General features: G+C 42.9%; 1 protein-coding gene across 1 annotated transcript in view; it reads right to left on the reverse strand.

Moving 5' to 3' along the window:
• Positions 1–19,553, reverse strand: part of tango6 (transport and golgi organization 6 homolog (Drosophila)) — a 217,185-nt gene that overhangs the window by 83,078 nt on the left and 114,554 nt on the right. Inside the window, exons 12-14 of the mRNA XM_060838313.1 lie at positions 17,183–17,317; positions 16,019–16,465; positions 3,717–3,774 (exon numbers count right to left, since the gene is read on the reverse strand). Coding sequence (XP_060694296.1) covers positions 3,717–3,774; positions 16,019–16,465; positions 17,183–17,317 — 640 coding nt within the window. The remainder of the gene's footprint in view (positions 1–3,716; positions 3,775–16,018; positions 16,466–17,182; positions 17,318–19,553) is intronic.

Raw genomic sequence — 19,553 nt, forward strand, 5'->3', positions numbered from 1 at the left:
ATCAAAACATAGTAGTGGGAAGTTGTTAGTGACTTTTGAGAAGATTTGCAGCTCAGGTTGAGGTTCTCAATGCAAGTTTGCTCACTGAGCTGGAAGATTTGTTTTCAGACGTTTCATCACCATAGTAGGTAACATCATCACTAAGCCTCCAGTGGAGCATTAGTGGTATGGTCCACATTTTATTTTTGCATTTAGGTTTCCTTGGGTTGGTGGTGTAATTTTCTGTGGTGAAGTCATTTCCTGTTTTTTTTCCGGGGATGGTAAATGAGATCCAAGTCAATGCGTTTGTTGATAAGAGTTCTGGTTGGAATGCCATGTTTCTAGGAAACAAACAAGAGACACGTACAAGAATTCCTCGAAGCATGGCATTCCAACTCGAACTCTATCAGCAAACACAATGAACCTGAGAAAAAGAACAGGAAATGACATCACCAACTCAAGGAAACTTAAATAAAAAGCAGGCCTTACCACCAGTACGTCACTGGAGGCTCACTGATGTCCTTACCTAGTATGGCAGTAAAACGTCGGAAAACAATCTTGCCAGCTTAACAAGCACCCTTACATCCAGTGGGAGGCTACGTGTAGAGTCAGAGGAGTTAGGCGAAATGCTAAATGAATATTTTATATCAGTATTCACACTAGAAAAAGACAATGTGGTTGAGGAGGACACTGAGATACAAGGCTACTACACTAAATGGGATTGAGGTACATAAGGAGGAGATGTTAGCAATTGAGGAAAGTGTGAAAAGAGAGAAATCCCTTGGGCCAGATGGGGTTTATCCTGTGATTCTCTGGGAAGTCAGGGAGAAGACTGCAGAACCTATGGCTTTGATCTTTAGGTTTTCATTGTCTACAGGAATAGCGCCAGAAGACTGAAGGATAGCAAATGTTGTTCCCTTGTTCAAGATGGGGAGTAGGGACAATCCTGGTAATTTCAGACCTGTGAGCCTTACTTCAGTTATGGGTAAAGTGCTGGAAAGTATTATAGGATTTTTAACAATCTAGAAAGGAATAAGCTGTTTAGGGGTAGTCAACACAGTTTTGTGAAGGGTAGGTCGTGCTTCACAAACTTTATTGAGTTCTTTGAGAAGGTGATCAAGCAGGTGTATGTGGTGTATGTGGATTTCAGTAAGACATTTGATAAGGTCCCTCACGGCAGGCTATTGCACAAAACAGAGACATGGGATTGAGGGTGATTTGGCAGTTGGATCAGAAATTGGCTGCTGCAAAAAGACAGGGTGGTGGTTAATGGGAAATATTCATCTGGGAGTTCAGTTACTAGTGGGGTAATGCAAGGATCTGTTTTGGATCCATTGTTGTCATTTTTATAATTGACCTGAATAAAAGCATAGAAAGATGGGTGAGTAAATTTGCAGACGGCACTAAGGTTGGCAGTTGTGGATAGTGACGAAGAATGTTGTTGGTTACAGAGGGACATGGATAAGCTGCAGAGCTGCGCTGAGAGGTGGCAAATGGAGTTTAATGCAGAAAAGTGTGGGGCGATTCATTTTGGAAGGAATAACAGGATGCAGAGTACTGGGATAATGCTAAGATTCTTGGTAGTGTAGACGAGCAGAGAGATCTCTGTGTCCATGTACAAAGATCCCTGAAAGTTGCCACCCAGGTTGATAGGGTTGTTAAGAAGGCATATGGTATGTTAGCTTTTATTGGTAGAGGGACTGAGTTTCGGAACCATGAGGTCATGTTGCAACTGTACAAACTCTGGTGCAGCCGCAATTGGAATATTGCGTATAGTTCTGGTCACTGCATTATGAGAAGGCTGTGGAAGCTTTGAAAAGGGTTCAGAGGAGATTTACTAGGGTGTTGCCTGGTATGGTGGGTAAGTCTTACAAGAAAAGACTGAGGGACTTGAGGCCGTTTTTGTTAGAGAGAAGGTCAACAGGTGACTTAATTGAGATACAAGATAATCAGAGGGTTAGATAGGTTGGACAGTGAAGGCTTTTTTCCTCGACAGCAATGGCTAGCACAAGGGGACATAGCTTTAAATTGAGGGGTGATAGACATAGGACAGATATCAGACGTAGTTTCTTTACTCAGAGAGTAGAAGGGGCGTGGAACGCACTGCCTGCAACAGTAGTAGACTCGCCAACTTTAAGGGCATTTAAATGGTCATTGGATAGGGATATGGACGAGAATGGAATAGTGTGGGTTAGATGTGCTTCAGATTGGTTCCACAGGTCAGTGCAACGTGGAAGGCCAAACGGCCTGTACAGCGCTGTAATGTTTTATATTCTAAATGGTGGGTGGAGATTACAGAGAAGGGGAGGAGTTAAAGTCAAGTAGTAGTTCGAAAACAAGGATGAATATTTTACCACCATACATTGCTTCTCAGGGAGTCAATGTAGTTCAGTGAGCTAGGAACATAGTCCGAGTCAGACATAGGCAGTGTTTTGGAGGGCCTCAAATTCACAGACGGTAGGATGTCGGGGATGAGCAAAAGAGAAGGTGTTGGAATGGTCAAAGCTGGGGGTAACAAAGACATGAATAAGCAGCAGATCAGCTAAGGCAGAGGTGAAGTTAGCCAATGTTACAATGGTAGAAATAATGCAATGAATCAGAAGCTCATCTCAGGTCAAATACGACATGCTGATGCCTGAAGCAAAGATGCTATGAAGAAAGGTTGAGCAGGTTGGGCTCTTTACTCATTAGCATTTAGAAGAACAAATGATAATCTTATTGCAACATAAAAGATTCTGGTGGTTTTTAAAAGGTAGATGTTGCTTCCTCTCAAGCAGGAATCTCAAAGGAGGGATTGTAATTTAAAAATAAGCAGTGTTCAATCTAAGATAGAGATGAGAAGGAATTTCTCTCCCAGAAGGTCACTGAAATTGTCTTCCCCAGAAGGCAGTGCAGAGTGGATCACTGAATATATTCGAGAATTGGTCAGGTAGATAGGGTCAAATGACCTACTCTTGTTCCTATTGCCTAATCTGCACAGATTTGTTGAAAGCAAGTTGTGTTTGACAATGTTAGGCAATGCAGTAGTTGGCCATCAGAAGTGGTCTCACCAGAGATGTCAGAAAAAATTCAGGCATAAGGTTTGAAACATTATAGCATCACAGATATACCAATAAAATCAAGAACTACGAATGCTCAAATTCTGAAACAAAAATAGAAATTGCTGCATAAACTCAGGTCTGTCAGTATCTGGTAGAGATCAGAGACAATATTTTGGGACCAGGGACTCTTCATCAGAATGCACCATTGACAAACTACTGATGTCATGGACAGAGTTCAAGCAAGTAGTGGCCCTGAGGTTGGAAATGACATAACCATGAGTCAGAGTTTTTTGTGCTTTTGTTCTGTGTTTGTGACGTGGACTTGGTCACATAAATCACCTCACTATGACTGTCAAGCTGCAAGTTCAAACAATGAAGCATTGGCTGCGAGACATGAATCAGCAACATTTTGCTAATGTTCAACATTGAAACTCTGCTTTAGTAGGCAGGGATCATTACACATTTTTTAAAGCGGAGGTAGATGGATTCTTATTAGTGTAAAGAGGAAAATCAAGGTTAGTAAGAATGTGGAATGCTAAACGCAAAAGATCAGCCATACTCTTAATGAACGGCAGAGCAGGCTCAAAAAGACTGAATTGTCTACTTCTGCTCCTATTTTATATATCTGTAATGTGGATAGCACAAATTGTAATTGTTTTTAGGTGGTGGAGTATTTCATTCAACAATATTTCTTACCTTGAATTGCAGATAAATAAACAAAGGAGTCTTCATGCTTCAGATTTTCCAAAAACACCTAAAATAATAAAACTTCAATGAGAACCAACATGAGGCAGATAACAACCATTAAAAGAATCAGAACCAAGCAATCCAGCTGCATTATTTACTGCAACATCCACTGAAAATGACTTGTGACACAGAGGTATGCCCTTTACTTTGGGTCAGAAAGTTTACATTCAAGTCCTATCTGCCAAAGTATTATAATATGCCCAAAATGTTGATTAAAAAAGTCCTTTGTACATACTCAAATTGCATTCTGAGACCTTCCATGGAATCTGATACTATTATCTCACTAGGAAGTGGAAGATCCATCTCAGTCTCTACCTAAAGTACCCAACATCATAATTCAATGCATTGCCTCTCACTTCACTTTGGATGATATCAAGAAAAAGCTGAGCATGCAGGGCAAAGCAAAGGTCCTGACAACAGTCCAATATGTCAGAACAAGCCATACCCCAACCAAACTGTCCCAGTAGATAACACTGACAAATATTCAGCAATGTGGAAAATTGCTTAGTTATGTTTTGTCCCAAAAGGCAGACAAATCTAATCGGGCTAATTCTTGTTCATCAAAGTAAAGAATGGTGCTGCCGACAGTGCTATCAAGCAGTTTTTACACAGTGATAACCTGCTCACTGACACTCAGTTTGGGTTCTGCCAATGCCACATATCTCATGATTTCATTATAACTGAGGTCCAAATAAGGACAAGAGAAGTGAATTTCAGACAGGTGGTGAGACTGGCTGCCCTTGACATTAAGGGAGCATTTGACTGAGTGTGGCATCGAGGAGTCATAGCGAAACTAAAATCAAGGAGAATCAGAGAAAGCAGTTGGATGCTTAGAATCATACTGAGCAGAAGGGAAGATGGCAGTGGTTTTTGGAAATCAATGAATTCAGTCCCAGGACACCACCGCAGGAGGTCCTCAGTTGGTATTGTAGATGTAGGTTTGCTCACTGAGCTGGAAGGTTCGATTCATCTGGAGGCTCAATGATGTTACCTAATATGGTGACGAAACGCCTGAAACGAACCTTCCAGCTCAGTGAGCAAACCTATATCCAGAACCTCAACCTGAGCTACAAATCTTCTCAAAACTTGGTAATAGTGTGTAGACTCAACCATTTTCAGTTACGAACATACAAACAAGGAATATAGGCAGGCCATTTGGCTCTTAAGACCATAAGGCATAGGAGTGGAAGTAAGGCCATTCAGCCCACTGAGTCCACTCTGCCATTCAATCATGGCTGATGGGCATTTCAACTCCACATACCCGCATTCTCCCCCTAGCCCTTAATTCCTTGTGACAAGAAGAATTTATCAATCTCTGCCTTGAAGACATTTAGCGTCCCGGCCTCCACTGCACTCTGCGGCAATGAATTCCACAGGCCCACCACTCTCTGGCTGAAGAAATGTCTCCGCATTTCTGTTCTGAATTTACCCCCTCTAATTCTAAGGCTGTGTCCAAGGGTCCTAGTCTCCTCGCCTAACGAAAACAATTTCCTAGCGTCCACCCTTTCCAAGCCATGTATTATCTTGTAAGTTTCTATTAGATCTCCCCTTAATCTTCTAAACTCCAATGAATACAATCCCAGGATCCTCAGCCGTTCCTCGTATGTTAGACCTACCATTCCAGGGATCATCCATGTGAATCTCCGCTGGACACGCACCAGTGCCAGTATGTCCTTCCTGAGGTGTGGGGACCAAAACTGGACATAGTACTCCAAATGGGGCCTAACCAGAGCTTTATAAAGTCTCAGTAGCACATCGCTGCTTTTATATTCCAACCCTCTTGAGATAAATGACAACATTGCATTTGCTTTCTTAATCACGGACTCAACCTGCATGTTTACCTTTAGAGAATCCTCGACTAGCACTCCCAGATCCCTTTGTACTTCGGCTTTATGAATTTTCTCACCGTTTAGAAAGTAGTCCGTGCTTGTATTCTTTTTCCCAAAGTGCAAGACCTCGCATTTGCTCACATTGAATTCCATCAGCCATTTCATGGACCACTCTCCCAAACTGTCTAGATCCTTCTGCAGCCTCCCCACTTCCTCAGTACTACCTGCCTGTCACCTAACTTTGTATCATCAGCAAACTTCGCTAGAATGCCTCCAGTCCCTTCATCCAAATCATTAATACATAATGTGAACAGCTACGGCGCCAACACTGAACCCTGCGGGACACCGCTTGTCACCGGCTGCCATTCCGAAAAAGAACCTTTTAGCCCAACTCTCTGCCTTCTGTCAGACAGCCAATCCTCAATCCATCCCAGAAACCTTGCTAACCTGCTCTGCCATTCAACAAGATCATGAGGGGGGGGGGGGCAAACGATAGTCTGGTTAGCCTGACCTCGATTGCTAGTACGACTTTAGAATCCATTATCAAGGATGAGGTTGCAGATGATTTGGAAGTGCATGGTAAACTAGGGCTGAATCGGTATGGCTTCATTATGGGAGGTCATGCCTGACAAATCTGTCAAAGTTCTTTGAGGAGGTAATGACCAAGTTAGACACGAGCCAGTGGACATGATCTATTTGAATTTCCAGAATCTTGATAAGATGTAGTGCAGGAGGTTGCTTAATAAGGTAACAGCCCGTGGTGTGAGGGTCAAGCTACTGGCATGGATACAGGATTGTCAGAAAGCACAGAGTAGGGATAACAGAGTCTTTTTCAGAATGGCAGCCAGTGACCAGTGGAGTTCCACAGGGTTCCATATTGGAAACACAATTATTCATGTTGTCCATTAATTATCTGGACAAAGGAACTGAGGTCATTGGTGCTAAGTTTGCAGATCACATAAAAAGATGGGTGGAGGGACAGGTAGTGTTGAAGTAGCAGGAGGCTGCAAAAGGAATCGACAAGGTAAAAACAATGACTGCAGATGCTGGAAACCAGATTCTGGATCAGTGGTGTTGGAAGAGCACAGCAGTTCAGGCAGCATCCAACGAGCAGTGAAATCGACGTTTCAGGCAAAAGCCCTTCATCAGGAATAAAAAGACTGGGAGAGTGGACAAAGAAATGGCTGATGGAATACAATATGGGAATGAGAGGGGTTATATACTTTGATAGGAAGAATAGAGATGTACACTATTTTCTACGTGGGGAAAGATTTCACAAATCTGAAGACAAAGGAACTTAGGAGTCCTAGTTCAGATTCTCTTAAGTTAACATGGAGGTTCAGCTGGCAGCAAGGAATGCAAATGTAATGTCTGCATTCATTTCAAGGCTTATACTTTTCACTGTATTCATGCCACTTACAATCTTATAACCTTGCAGAATACAACAGCAAAGATGAACTGTCGAGGCTGTACAAAGGTCTGGTCAGACAGCATTTGAAATACTAGGAGTAGTCCTGGGCCTCATATCTAAGACAGGATCTGCTGGTGATGGAGGAGGTCCAGAGCAGGTTTACAAAAATGATCATATGAGAAGCGGTTGAGGATGATGGTCCTTAGAAAGATGAGAGTGATCTAATTGAATACTGAGAGACTGAGATACAATAGACATAGAGAAAATATTTTCATTACTAGGAGAGATTAGGACTCAAGGGCACAGCCTCACAGTGAAGGGCCAATCCTTGAGAACAGAGATGAGGAGAAATTTCTTCAGCCATAGAGGGCTGTGGAGACCACGCCATTAAGTGCATTTAAGACAGAGATAGGTTCTTAATTCGTAAAGGGATTAAGAGTTCTGAGGTGAAAGGAGGAGTTTGGAGTTGAGAAGCATATCAGGCATGGAGCAGAAGCAAACACAGGACTGCTGGGTCAGTGAGGCTTTATATTTGGGTGGTTGCTTTACCCAAAGCACTACTCAGGTAGCGTCTCCCACCCGTCCTTCATTTTATTGGTGGCATTTGCAGTGGGAGGAGCGATAGCGAGGATGAGAGGCCCAACGGAAAGGTAGGAGGGTGAAGGCTTGCTCGCTGAGTTGTAGGTTTGATATCCAGATGTTTCATTACCTGGCTGTGGTGACCTCCAAGTGAAGCAAAGCTGTTGTCTCCTGCTTTCTAATTTATAATCTTTCTCCTGGATGGGGTTCCTGGGGTTTGTGGTGATGTCATTTCCTGTTCATTTTCTGAGGGGTTGATAAATGGTATTGAGAGCGATGTGTTTGTTTATGGCGTTGTGGTTGGAGTGGCATGGGAATTGTCTGGCATGTCTTTGCTTAGCCTGTCTCAGGATAGATGTGTTGTCCCAGTCGAAATGGTGATTTTTTTTCAATTGTGTGTCGGGCTACGAGGGAGAGAGGGTCGTGTCTTTTTGTGGCTAGCTGGTATTCGTGTATCCTGGTGGCTAACTTTCTTCCTGTTTGTCCTATGTAGTGTTTGTGGCAGTCCTTGCATGGAATTTTGGAGATGACGTTGGTTTTAGCAGGGGTAAGCAATGGGGCACAGGTCTCTGGCACAGAGTCTGAACCTGTTGCTCAGAAGGGAAGGATGAAGAGGAGCAAAGCATTAGTCACTAGAAACTCTGTAGTTAGAGGGACAGACAGGCAGTTTTGTGGGAATGAGAGAGACTCAAGGTAGGTGTGTTACCTCCCAGGTACCAGGGTTCGTGATGTCTCTGATTGTGTTTTCGGGATCCTTGTGGGGTAGGGGAGCAGCCCCCAGTCGTGGTCCACATAGACACCAATGACATAGGTAGGAAGAAAGATGGGGATTATGGGAGAAATCCAGGGAGCTAAGGTGGAAGCTTACAGCTAGGACATACAGAGTTGTTACCTCTGGTTTCTTGCCAATGGCAGGTGCTAGTGAGGCAGGGAATAGGGAAAGAGGGGAGTTGAACATGTGGCTACAGGGATGGTGCAGGTCAGAGGGTTTTGGATTCCTGGATAATTGGGGCTCATTCTGGGGTAGGTAGGACCTCTACAAACAGGATGATCTTCACGTGAACTAGAGGGGTACCAAATCCTGGGGCAGAAATTTGCTAATGCTCTTCAGGTGGGTTTAAACTAATTCAACAGGGGGATGGGAACCTAAATTGTAGTTTGCGTTTAGAAGAGGTTGAGAGTATGGAGGTCCAAAACAAGGTCAAGCAAGTGGTTGGCTTCAAGTGTTTTTGTTTCAATGCCAGGAGCATCCAACTTGCAGCATGGGTCACTACCTGGGATTTCTAGGCGAAAGCGGGTACAGCAGTTGCTGGAGATTAGAGTCAAACTTAGAGTGGTGCTGGAAAAGCACAGCAGGTCAGGCAGATCCGAGAAGCAGGAAAATCGATGTTTCGGGCAAAAGCCCTTCAGGAATGCCTGATGAAGGGCTTTTGCCCAAAACGTTGATTTTCCTGTTCCTTGGATGCTGCCTGACCTGCTTCAGTAAGAACAGAGAAGATAGCAAAAGAGGTGGGGGTGTGGCATTGTTAGTCAAGGACTGTATTACAGTGGCAGATGGGACATGTGAGGACTCGTCAATTGAGATTAGAAACAGGAAAGGACAGGTCACCCTGTTTTGAGTTTTCTATACGCCCCCGAATAGTTTCAGATATTTAGAGGAAAGGAGAGCAAAGCTGATTCTCAATATGAGCAAGAGTGACAGGGTAATTGTTATGGAGGACTTTAACTTTGCAATTATTGGCTGGGAATACTATAGTTCAAGTACTTTAGATGGGTCAATCTTTGTCCAATGTGTGGAGGGTTTTCTGACAGTATGTAGACAAGCCAATAAGGAGAGAGGCCACATTAGATTTGGTACTGGGTAATTAGCTGAAAATGTGTTGCTGGTTAAAGCACAGGAGGTTAGGCAGCATCCAAGGAACAGGAAATTCGACATTTCGGGCATAAGCCCTTCATCAGGAAGGGCTTATGCCCGAAATGTCGAATTTCCTGTTGCTTGGATGCTGCCTAACCTGCTGTGCTTTAACCAGCAACACATTTTCAGCTGTGATCTCCAGCATCTGCAGACCTCATTTTTTACCCTACTGGGTAATTACCCTGGCCAGGTGTTAAGATTTGGAGGTAGCTGAGCACTTTGGTGATAGTGATCACAATTCAGTTCTGTTCACTTTAGTGATGGAAAGGGATAGGTATACACTGGAGGACAAGAGCTACTGCTGGGGAAAGGCAATTACGATACGATTAGACAAGATTTAGGATGTGCAGAATGTGGAAGGAAGCTGCAGGGAATGGGCTAAATAGAAAGGTGGATCTTATTCAAGGAACAGCTACTGTGTGTCCTTGATAAGTACATACCTGTCAGACAGGGAGGAAGTTGTCGAGCATAGGAGCCGTGATTTACTAAGGAGGTTGAATTTCTGGTCAGGTGGAAGGCGGCAGCTTATGTTAGGATGAGATGTGATGGCTCGGTTAGGGCGATTGAGATTTAGAAGGTACCCAGGAAAAACTGAAAGAGAGACTTAAGAAGAACCAGAAGGGGACATGAGAAGTTGTTGCGGGATAGGATCAGGGAAAACCCTAAAGCTTTCTATAGGTATATCAGGAATAAAAGAATGACGAGAGTAAGATTAGGGCCAATCAAGGACAATAGTGGGAAGTTGTATGCAGAGTCAGAGGTGTTAGGGGAAATGCTAAATGAATATTTTTCGTCAGTATTCACGCTGGAAAAAGACAGTGCTGTCGAGGAGAATACTGAGAAACAGACTACTAGACTAGATGGAACTGAGGATCACAAGGACGTGGTGTTAGAAATTCTGGAAAGTGCAAAAATAGATAAACCCTCTGGACTAGGGATGAGATTTATCCTAGGATTCTCTGGGAGGCCAGGGAGGAGACTGCCCAACCTTAGGCTTTGATCTTTATGTCGTCATTGTCTACAGGAATAGTATCAGAAGACTGAAGGATAGCAAATGTTGTTTAAGAAGGGGAATAGAGACAATCCTGATGATTATATACCAGTATGCCTTTGGCTGTGGGTAAAGTGTTGGAAAGGGTTATAAGAGATAGGATTTATAATCATCTGGAGAGGATGATGTTGATTAGGGATAGTCAACACGGTTTTGTGAAGGGTGAGTTCTTTGAGAAAATGACCAAACAGATAGATGAGGGTAAAGCCGTTGATATGTTGGATAGGGATTTCAATAAGGCATTTTGATAAAGTTCCCCATGGTAGGCTACTGCACAAAATAGAGGCATGGGATTGAGGGTGATTTAGCAGTTTGGATCAGAAATTGGCTAGCTGAAAGAAAACAGAAAGTGGTGGTTGATGGGAAATGTTCATCCTGGAGATCAGTTCACCCGTATTTGGAATATTAGTACTGGTCGCCACACTACCAGACAGGGATTTGATTAGGGATAGTCAACACGGTTTTGTGAAGGCTAGGTTGTGTCTCACAAACCTTATTGAGTTCTTTAAGAAATGTTAATGGGAAATGTTAATCCCAGAGTTCAGTTACGAGTGATGTACCACAAGGATCTGTTTTGGGTCCACTGCTGTTTGTGATTTTTATAAACAACCTGGGTGTGGGCGTAGAAGATTGGATTAGTAAATTTGCTGATGACACTAAGGGCTGTACAGTTGTGGATAGTGTTGAAGGATGTATTTGATTACAGAGGGACATCGATAAGCTGCAGAGCTGGGCTGAGAGGTGGAAAATGGAGTTTAATACGGAAAATGTGAGATGATTCACTTTGTAAGGTGCAACAGGAATACAGAGTACTGGATGAATGGTAAGATTCTCGATAGTGTAGATGAGCAGAGAGATCTCGGTGTCCATGTACACAGATCCCTCAAAGTTGCCAACAGGTTGACAGGGCTATTCAGGCGGCACATGGTGTGGTAGCTTTTATTAGTAGAGGGATCAAGTTTCAGAGCCATGCTGTAGCTGTACAAAACTCTTGCAGTATTGCATGCAGTTCTGGTGACAGCAGTATAGGAAGGATGTAGAAGCTTTGGAAAGGGTTCAAGAGGAGATTTACTAGGCTGTTGCCTGGCATGAAGGGAAGGTCTTACGAGGAAAGACTGAGGGACTTGAGGTTATGATATGGAGATGCCAGTGTTGGACTGGGGTGTACAAAGTTAAAAATCACACAACACCAGGTTATAATCCAACAGGTTTAATTGGAAACACTACCTTTGGAGCGCTGCTCCCTCATCAGGTGTTTGTGGAGTATGTTGAGGTTGTTTTTGCTAGAGAGGAGGTGGTTAAGAGTTGACTTAACTGAGACATATAAGATAATCAGAAGATTAGATTGGGTGGACAGTGAGAACCTTTTTCCTAGGATGGTGATGGCTAGCACCAGGGGCAAAGCTTCAAATTGAGGGGTGATAGATATAGGATAGATGTCGGAGGTAGTTTCTTTACTCGGAGAGTAGTAGGGACGCGGAATGCACTGTCGGCAACAGTTGTGGACTTGCACATTTTACAGGCATTTAAATGGTCATTGGATAGGCACATGGATGAGAATGGAATAGTGTAGGTTAGATGGGCTTTAGAATGGTTTCACAGGGTGGTGCAATAATCAGGGCCAAATGTTCTATGATTTAATAGAGAAACAGGTTTAATGGACCAAACAGTCTAATTCTGGTCCTATGTCTTATGATCTTATGCTATGAACCCCAAACAGCTAACTGAATTTGAACATAAAATGGCACAGTAGACAGATTATCTTTTGTAGGTTCATTTGTGGGACTTGGGCATCGCTGGCTGGCCAGCATTGATAACCCCTTCCTGTTTGCCCTTGAGTAGATGGTGGTGACCTGCTTTCTTGAATTGCTGCAGTCCAATTGCGCTGGGTTGACCCACAATGACGGTAGGAAGGAAATTCCAGCACTTTGACCCAACGGCTTTCAAGGAACGGCAGTATAATTCCAAGTCAGGGTGGAGAGTGGCTTGGAGAGGAACTTGCAGGTAGTGGTGTTCCCAAGTACCTGCAGCCCTTGTCCTTCTTGATGGAAGTGGTCTTAGGTTTGGAAGGTGCTATCTAAGGATCTTTGGTGAATTTCTCACATGGGATTCAGGGAGAGCTTGCCAATTAGATACAAAATTGGTTTCACAATAGATGACATAGGTCATGGAGGGTTGTTTTTTGAACTGGAGGCCTGTGACCAGCTGTGTTCTGCAGTAATCGGTGCTGGGTGTACCTTGAATCTGTGTCCCTAGTAATTGACCCCTCCATCCTGGGAAAAAGTCTCACACTTGCCACTCTACCCACGCACTCAAACTTCTATCAGGTCGCCCCTCAACTCCTGCTTTCCAGTGAAAACAAAGAGTCTAGCCAATTTTTCTTCAGAGTTAAAATCCCCCATACCAGGCAACATCCTGGTAAACCTTTTCCGTACCCTCTCAAAAGTATGCATATCCTTCTGGTAACGTGGTGACCACAACTGTATGCAATATTCCAAGTGTGGCCTAGCTAAAGTTCTTTAATATGCAGCATAACTTGTCTATCCTTACACTCAATGATCCTTCCAATGAAGGCTACTACTACTTTATCTACTTGACTTGGAGATGCCGGTGTTGGACTGGGATGTACAAAGTTAAAATCTCACAACACCAGGTTATAGTCCAACAGGTTTAATTGGAAGCACACTAGCTCTCGGAGCGACGCTCCTTCATCCTGTTGGGCTATAACCTGGTGCTGTGTGATTTTTAACTTTATCTACTTGCACTGCCATCTGCAGTGATCTGTGGACCTGCACACTCAGATCCCTCTGCATATCAGTACTCTTTACATTTCTGCCATTCATTGTATAATTTCCACCTGCACTTGACTCACCAAAATGCATCACCTCACATTTGTCCAGATTAAACTCCATCTGCCATTTTTTCTGCCCATGTCTCCAACTGATCTCTATCCTGCTGTATCCTCTGATAGTCATCATTATCTGTAACTCCACCAATTTCTGTATCGCCCCCACAAACTTACTAATTAGAGCAGCTATGTTTTCCTCCAAATCATTTATGTAGACTGCAAACAACAGAAGTCCCAATACTGATCTCTAGTCACACCCTCCACTAGTCACAACCTTCCATTCCAAAAAGCATCCATCCACCACAACCCTAACCCTGTGGCCAAACCAGTTCAGTATCCACTTTGCTCGCTCACCCCGATACCATGTGACTTCACTTTTTGTGCCAGTCTGTCATTAGGGACCTTGTCAAAGGCTTTACTGAAGTTTATGTAGACAACATCAACTGCTTTTCTCTCATGAAACATCTTCATCACCTCAAAAAATTTGATCAAGTTGGTGAGGCACAATGTCACCTGCACAAAACCATTCTGTTTATCGCTAATCAGTCCATTTGCTTCTAAATGCTTTTAGATCTTGTCCCGGAGAATCTTTTCCAATAATTTCCCTAATACTGAGGTGAGACACTCAGGCCGATAAATTCTTGGATTATCTCTGTTATCCTTCTTAAACAATGGGACAACACTGACTATTCTCCAGTCCTCTGGGACCTCAACTGTGGTCAAAGAAGATCCAAAGATGTCTGTCAAAGACTTCAGGAATTTGTTTTCTTGCCTCCCTCAAAATTCTGGGATAAATTCCATTAGGACCTGGGTACTTATCTATCTTAATACATTTTAAGATGCACAACACCTCTTCCTTTTTAATAGCAACTTGGCTTAGAAATTCGACACTCCCTTCCCTGAGATCAGCCTCCACCAATTTCCTCTCTTTGGTGAATAACCATACAAAGTATTCATTTAAGACATCACCTACCTCTTCTGGCTCCACACATACATTCCTTCCTTTGTCCTTGGGTGGGCCAACCCTTTCCCCAGTTACCCTCTTGCTTTTATATATGGATAAAAAGTCTTGGATTCTCCTTAATCCTGGTTACTAATGACTTTTCATCACCCCTTTTAGCCCTTCTAATTCCTTACTTAAGTTTTTTCCTACTTCCCTTATATACTTCAAGAGCTTTGTCAGTTCCTATCCTCCTAGACCAAGCATTTATAAAATCATGAGGGGCATAGATAAGATGAATAGCAAAGGTATTTTCCCTAGGTTGGGGGGAGTCCAAAATTAGGGGGCGTATTTTTAAGGTGAGAGAAGAAAGATTTAAGAGAGATCAGAGGGGCAATGTTTTCATATCAATGGTGCTTCTTACGTGGAATGAATTGCCAGAGGAAGTAGTAGATGCAAGTACAGTTATAACACTTAAAAGGCATTTGGACAGGGACGTGAATAGTAAAGGTTTAGAGGGATATGGGCCAAACGCAGGCAGGTGGGACGAGTTTAGTTTGGGAAACTTGGTCGGCATGGACAAGTTAGACCAAAGGGTCTGTTTCCATTCCGTATGACTCCATGATCTTGGAATATTACAATGTCATCTTTTATCTTCACAATAATAGATAAAATGATGGTTAGACTGTGAATCCTGATAATAAAGATCTTAATCTGTGATCAATACCTCTGTGTTATTTACTCTATTATTTTCTTGCACTTCATTCAGTAAAATTATTAATTTTAAAACTTGCATTGATTTGGCCTTTGGCTTTGATGAAAGTGGTTTGAAATAACCTTTGATGTTGAAGAAGTATAAAACTGCGGCAGAAGGGATAGGGAAAAACAATATGATTTAATGACACAATTCTGAAGAGTGTGCAGGAACAGAGGGAGCATAAACGATATACTGAGACAGCAGTTGGTAAAGAATATTGGATCTTCGGTTTCAGAAATCGAGACATTGAATACAAAAGTAGGAATGTTACATTGAATGTGTATAAAACTCTGGTTCAGCTACAACAAGAATATTGCATTAGGAAGTTTGAAAGAATGCAGAGCAAAAAGATTTCAGGATGAGGAATTCTAGCTGAGGTTAGGTTCGACCAGCTGGGGTTACTGTTCTTGGAATTTTGGAGTTGAGGGCAGGTTTGAAGGAAGGATCCAAAATTACTACAAGCTTCAATTCAGTGGACAAAGAAAAGTGGGTCCTCATAGTCAAGGCCTCACATTGAGATTTTTGGTAAGAAAAGTGAGGAAGAATTTTTTTGTGCAGTAAATGCTGATAACACAGAAGCTATTGCTACAAGTGTGGTGGAAGTTCAGGAGAATGATTGTAACAAGAAACTGGATGAGCACTCGAGCAAAATAAATTGACAGGGCTATGGCAGTACAGGTGAAGGGGAATAGCTGGACTGTTTTACAGAAAGCCAGCACAGTCTCATGGTAATTATTCCTAAATTTTTCTGATCCAGAGTTGAATGTTGATTGTTTTCCATACTTTCTTCATTACATCAATGAAAAGTTTCTACTTTTGATATCATATTTTATGCACAGCATTTCACAATGAATTCAGTCATTCACATTATGATTCCAAAACTATGTGCAACAATCCCAAGAAAACAATAAGAAAGCTCACCGATAGAACCTTCTCTTGGTTGCTGAGAGCATCAGGGTTACGTTGCTGAACCATGTGGCTAATTGTCCTTAGAGCAGCTGCTCGTGTAGGGACCTCGGGATCAAAGGCGATCTGAAGTATCTGGTGGAAGTTCCTGGGAGAGTTACCAGAGGTGGCCATGTTCCTGTGTTCCATCCCACCAACACTATATGAAATGGGTGACTGTCGTTGACTTCCAGTCACTGGACAGGTTTCTTTTGGGTGGCTGGACTTTGTTGGTTTATTTTGGTTGCCCATTGTGCTTTGTGCGGCTGTGGCAACTGTTTCAGTGGAGAATGCTCCATGGGTAGCAACAGTAATGCGCAAGTCTGATGCCAACTCTTGTATAACAGGGTCAGGATGTAACACTGCAATCTGTTCAAGTCTGGGCAACAATGGTTTCATGGCATCAAAATCTGTTGAGGTGAGCTGCAGTAAAACAGGGAGTACAATCAGAGATCGCCCCAAATTTACAATACTGCCCCTCTTCTCCTTCCATGGATTTGTATCAATTCCAATGTGATCCCACTGTCCTGCTCCCTCACCCTACCCCTTCATCTTTCTTTGGTTCAAGTGTTACACCAGTTTCTGTGGAAATTACACAATGGTCTTAACTTCAACCACACTGCATCAAGAAAATTATCCAAATTTCTCTCCTCAATCTCAGTAGCAGATTTAATGCAATGACACTTTGTTACTGAATCTCCGGTCACTCCCACAATCAGAGGAAATAACCTTTCTCTATAGACTCAATCAAAACCTTTTTATTATTATTTTTTAAAATGATTAAACTTTCTCTTGGTCTTTCTTGTTACAGTAGAAATAATCACATATAGGTAGAGGTTAGACAGCATGGGACTGCAGCCAACTAGGGTAAGGAATGGAGGTGATGGTGGGAATTGTAAGAGGAAACAAGGGAATATCGAAGGGTAAAAAACAATAGGAAGGCAAGGAGTGCAAGCAAAATGCCATGCCTGTAATTGTGCAGCATGAGCACCTCTAACTGGAACCAACCCAAGGTTTTATGGATTAAGTGCAGTTATATGATTTGGTACAATATTGCCCACTGATGTAAAGAGAATCTTGCTTCAGCATAAATCATGTAAAACCATGCTTACACATTCTCTCTTTTCTTTGCTCACTCACCTGGACAGCTCCTCCCAGCATGGCTGCTATCAGTCCCATTCCCATACTTAGTGTCTGTGCTTCTACAGTCGCCTCAGTTCGATGTGTCAAGTTCATGCAGCAACGATCCAATGTTGCAACGACAAACTCAATTACCTGCATCACAACTATGTTAATACAGAAGATGCAGCAAAAAAAAGATGATTTCTGATTCTGTTGGTTATTAACAGCACTCCAGGTATCTCATGAAGCAACTCTCCCTTTCACAAAGGTGATGAAGTATCAATCTTTATCACCTTTTGATACTTAAAGTATCAATATTTACCAAGTCTTGGAGAGTGAAAGGAGCAGTTACCAAGGGAAGATATTTAATTGGGGAAAAGGAAATGATGATGCTATCAGACAGGAGTTGCAAAGTACAGACTGGGAGCAATTGTTCCACAGAAAGGACACAACAGACATGTGGAGACTGTTTAAGGAGCAGTTGTTGCGAGTGACGTACAAATTTGTTCCTCTGAGACAGGTAAAAAGGGGTAAGATTAAGCCTTGGGATGACAAGAACAGAGGAGCTTCTCGTCAAAAGGAAGAAGGCAGCTTACATAAGGTGGAGGAAACAAGAATCTAGCACAGCTTTAGAGGATTACAGGCTTGCTAGAAAGGAGCTCAGAAATGGACTGAGGAGAGCCAGGAGGGCCCACGAAAAAGGCTTGGCAGGAAGGATTAGGGAGACCCCAAAGGCATTTTACTCATACATGAGGAATAAGAGAATGATTAGGGAGAAGCTAGGGCCGGTCAGGGATAGCGTGGGGAACTTGGGCATGGAGTCTGAGCAGGTAGAGGAAGCCCTAAATGAGTTTTTTGTTTCGGTTTTCACAGAGGAAAGGGATCTTGTTGTGAATGAGAACTTTGAGGAGCTGGGAAACAGGCTTGAACAGATCAAGACTGATGAAGTTGATGTGCTGGAAAGTTTGGCAAACATTAAGATTGATAAGTCCCAGACCAGATTTATCCTAGGTTACTCCGGGAAGCGAGAAAGGAGGTTGCTAAGCTGTTGGCAAAGATCTTTGCTTCCTCACTCTCCACAGGAGTCGTACCAAGGGGATTGGAGGGAGGTGAATGTTATTCCTCTTTTTTAAGAAGGGGAATAGGGAAATCCCTGGCAATTACAGACCAGTCTTACATCTGTGGTCAGCAAAGTTTTGGAAAGAATTCTAAAAGGTAGGATTTATGACTATTTGGGAATGCATACAGTGATTAAAGGCAGTCAGCATTGCTGTGTGAGGGGCAGGTCATGCCTCAAATCTTATTGAGTTCTTTGAGGCTGTGATGAGACAGGTCGATGAAGGTCAATCAGTGGATGTGATATATATTGGAATTCAGCAAGGGCATTTGATAAGGTTCCCCATGGTAGGTTCATTCATAAAGTCAGGAGGAATGGGCTACAGGGAGATTTGGCCGTCTGGATTTAGAATTGGTTGGCTGACAAAAGGCAAAGTATTATGCCTGGAGGTCAGTGGTAAATGGTGTCCCGCAGGGCTCTGTTCTTGGGTCTCTGCTCTTTGTAGTTTTTATAAATCACTTGGATGAGGAAGTTGAGGGGTGATTTAGTAAATTTGCAGATGACACAAAGGTTGGAGGTGCCATTGATAGTATCAAGGGCTATTGCAGGCTGCACTGCAACAGACAGGATGCAGAGCTGGGCTGAGAAATGGTAGATGGAGTTCAACCTGGATAAATTCGAAGTGATGTATTTTGGAAGGTCAAACTTGAATGCTGAGTATAGGATTAAAGACAGGATTCTTGGCAGTGTGGAGAAACAGAGGGATCTGGGTGTTCAAGTGCATTGATTCCTCAAAGTTGCCACCCAAGTGGATAGTGCTGTTAAGAAACCATATGGTGTTTTGGCCTTCAGTAACAGGGGAATCGAGTTTAAGAGCCATAAGGTCTTTCTGCAGCTCTGCAAGACCCAGGTGAGACCACACTGGTTGCCCTATTATAGGAAAGATATGGAAGCTTTGCTGAAAGTGCAAAGAAGGTTTACCAGGATGCTGCCTGGACTGGAGGGCTTGTCTTACGAAGAGAGGTTGACTAAGCTCTGACTTTTCTCTTTGGAGAGGAGGAGGAAGAGAGGTAACCTGATTGAGGTGTACAAGGTAATGAGAAGCTTGGATACAGTCAATAACCAGAGACTTCTCCCTACGGCAGGACTGACTGGCACAAGGGGTCATTGTTTTAAGATATTAGGAGAAAGGTATAGAGTTACATTCTTTACGCAGAGTTGTGAATGCATGGAATGCATTGCTAGCGATGGTGGTGGAAGTAGTGTCATTAAGTGACTGCTGGACATGCACGTGGACAGCAGTGAATTGAGGGGTGCGTAGCTTAGATTATT

Source organism: Hemiscyllium ocellatum, chromosome 17 (assembly GCF_020745735.1).
Source record: "Hemiscyllium ocellatum isolate sHemOce1 chromosome 17, sHemOce1.pat.X.cur, whole genome shotgun sequence".
In the NCBI taxonomy this organism is placed as follows: domain Eukaryota; kingdom Metazoa; phylum Chordata; class Chondrichthyes; order Orectolobiformes; family Hemiscylliidae; genus Hemiscyllium; species Hemiscyllium ocellatum.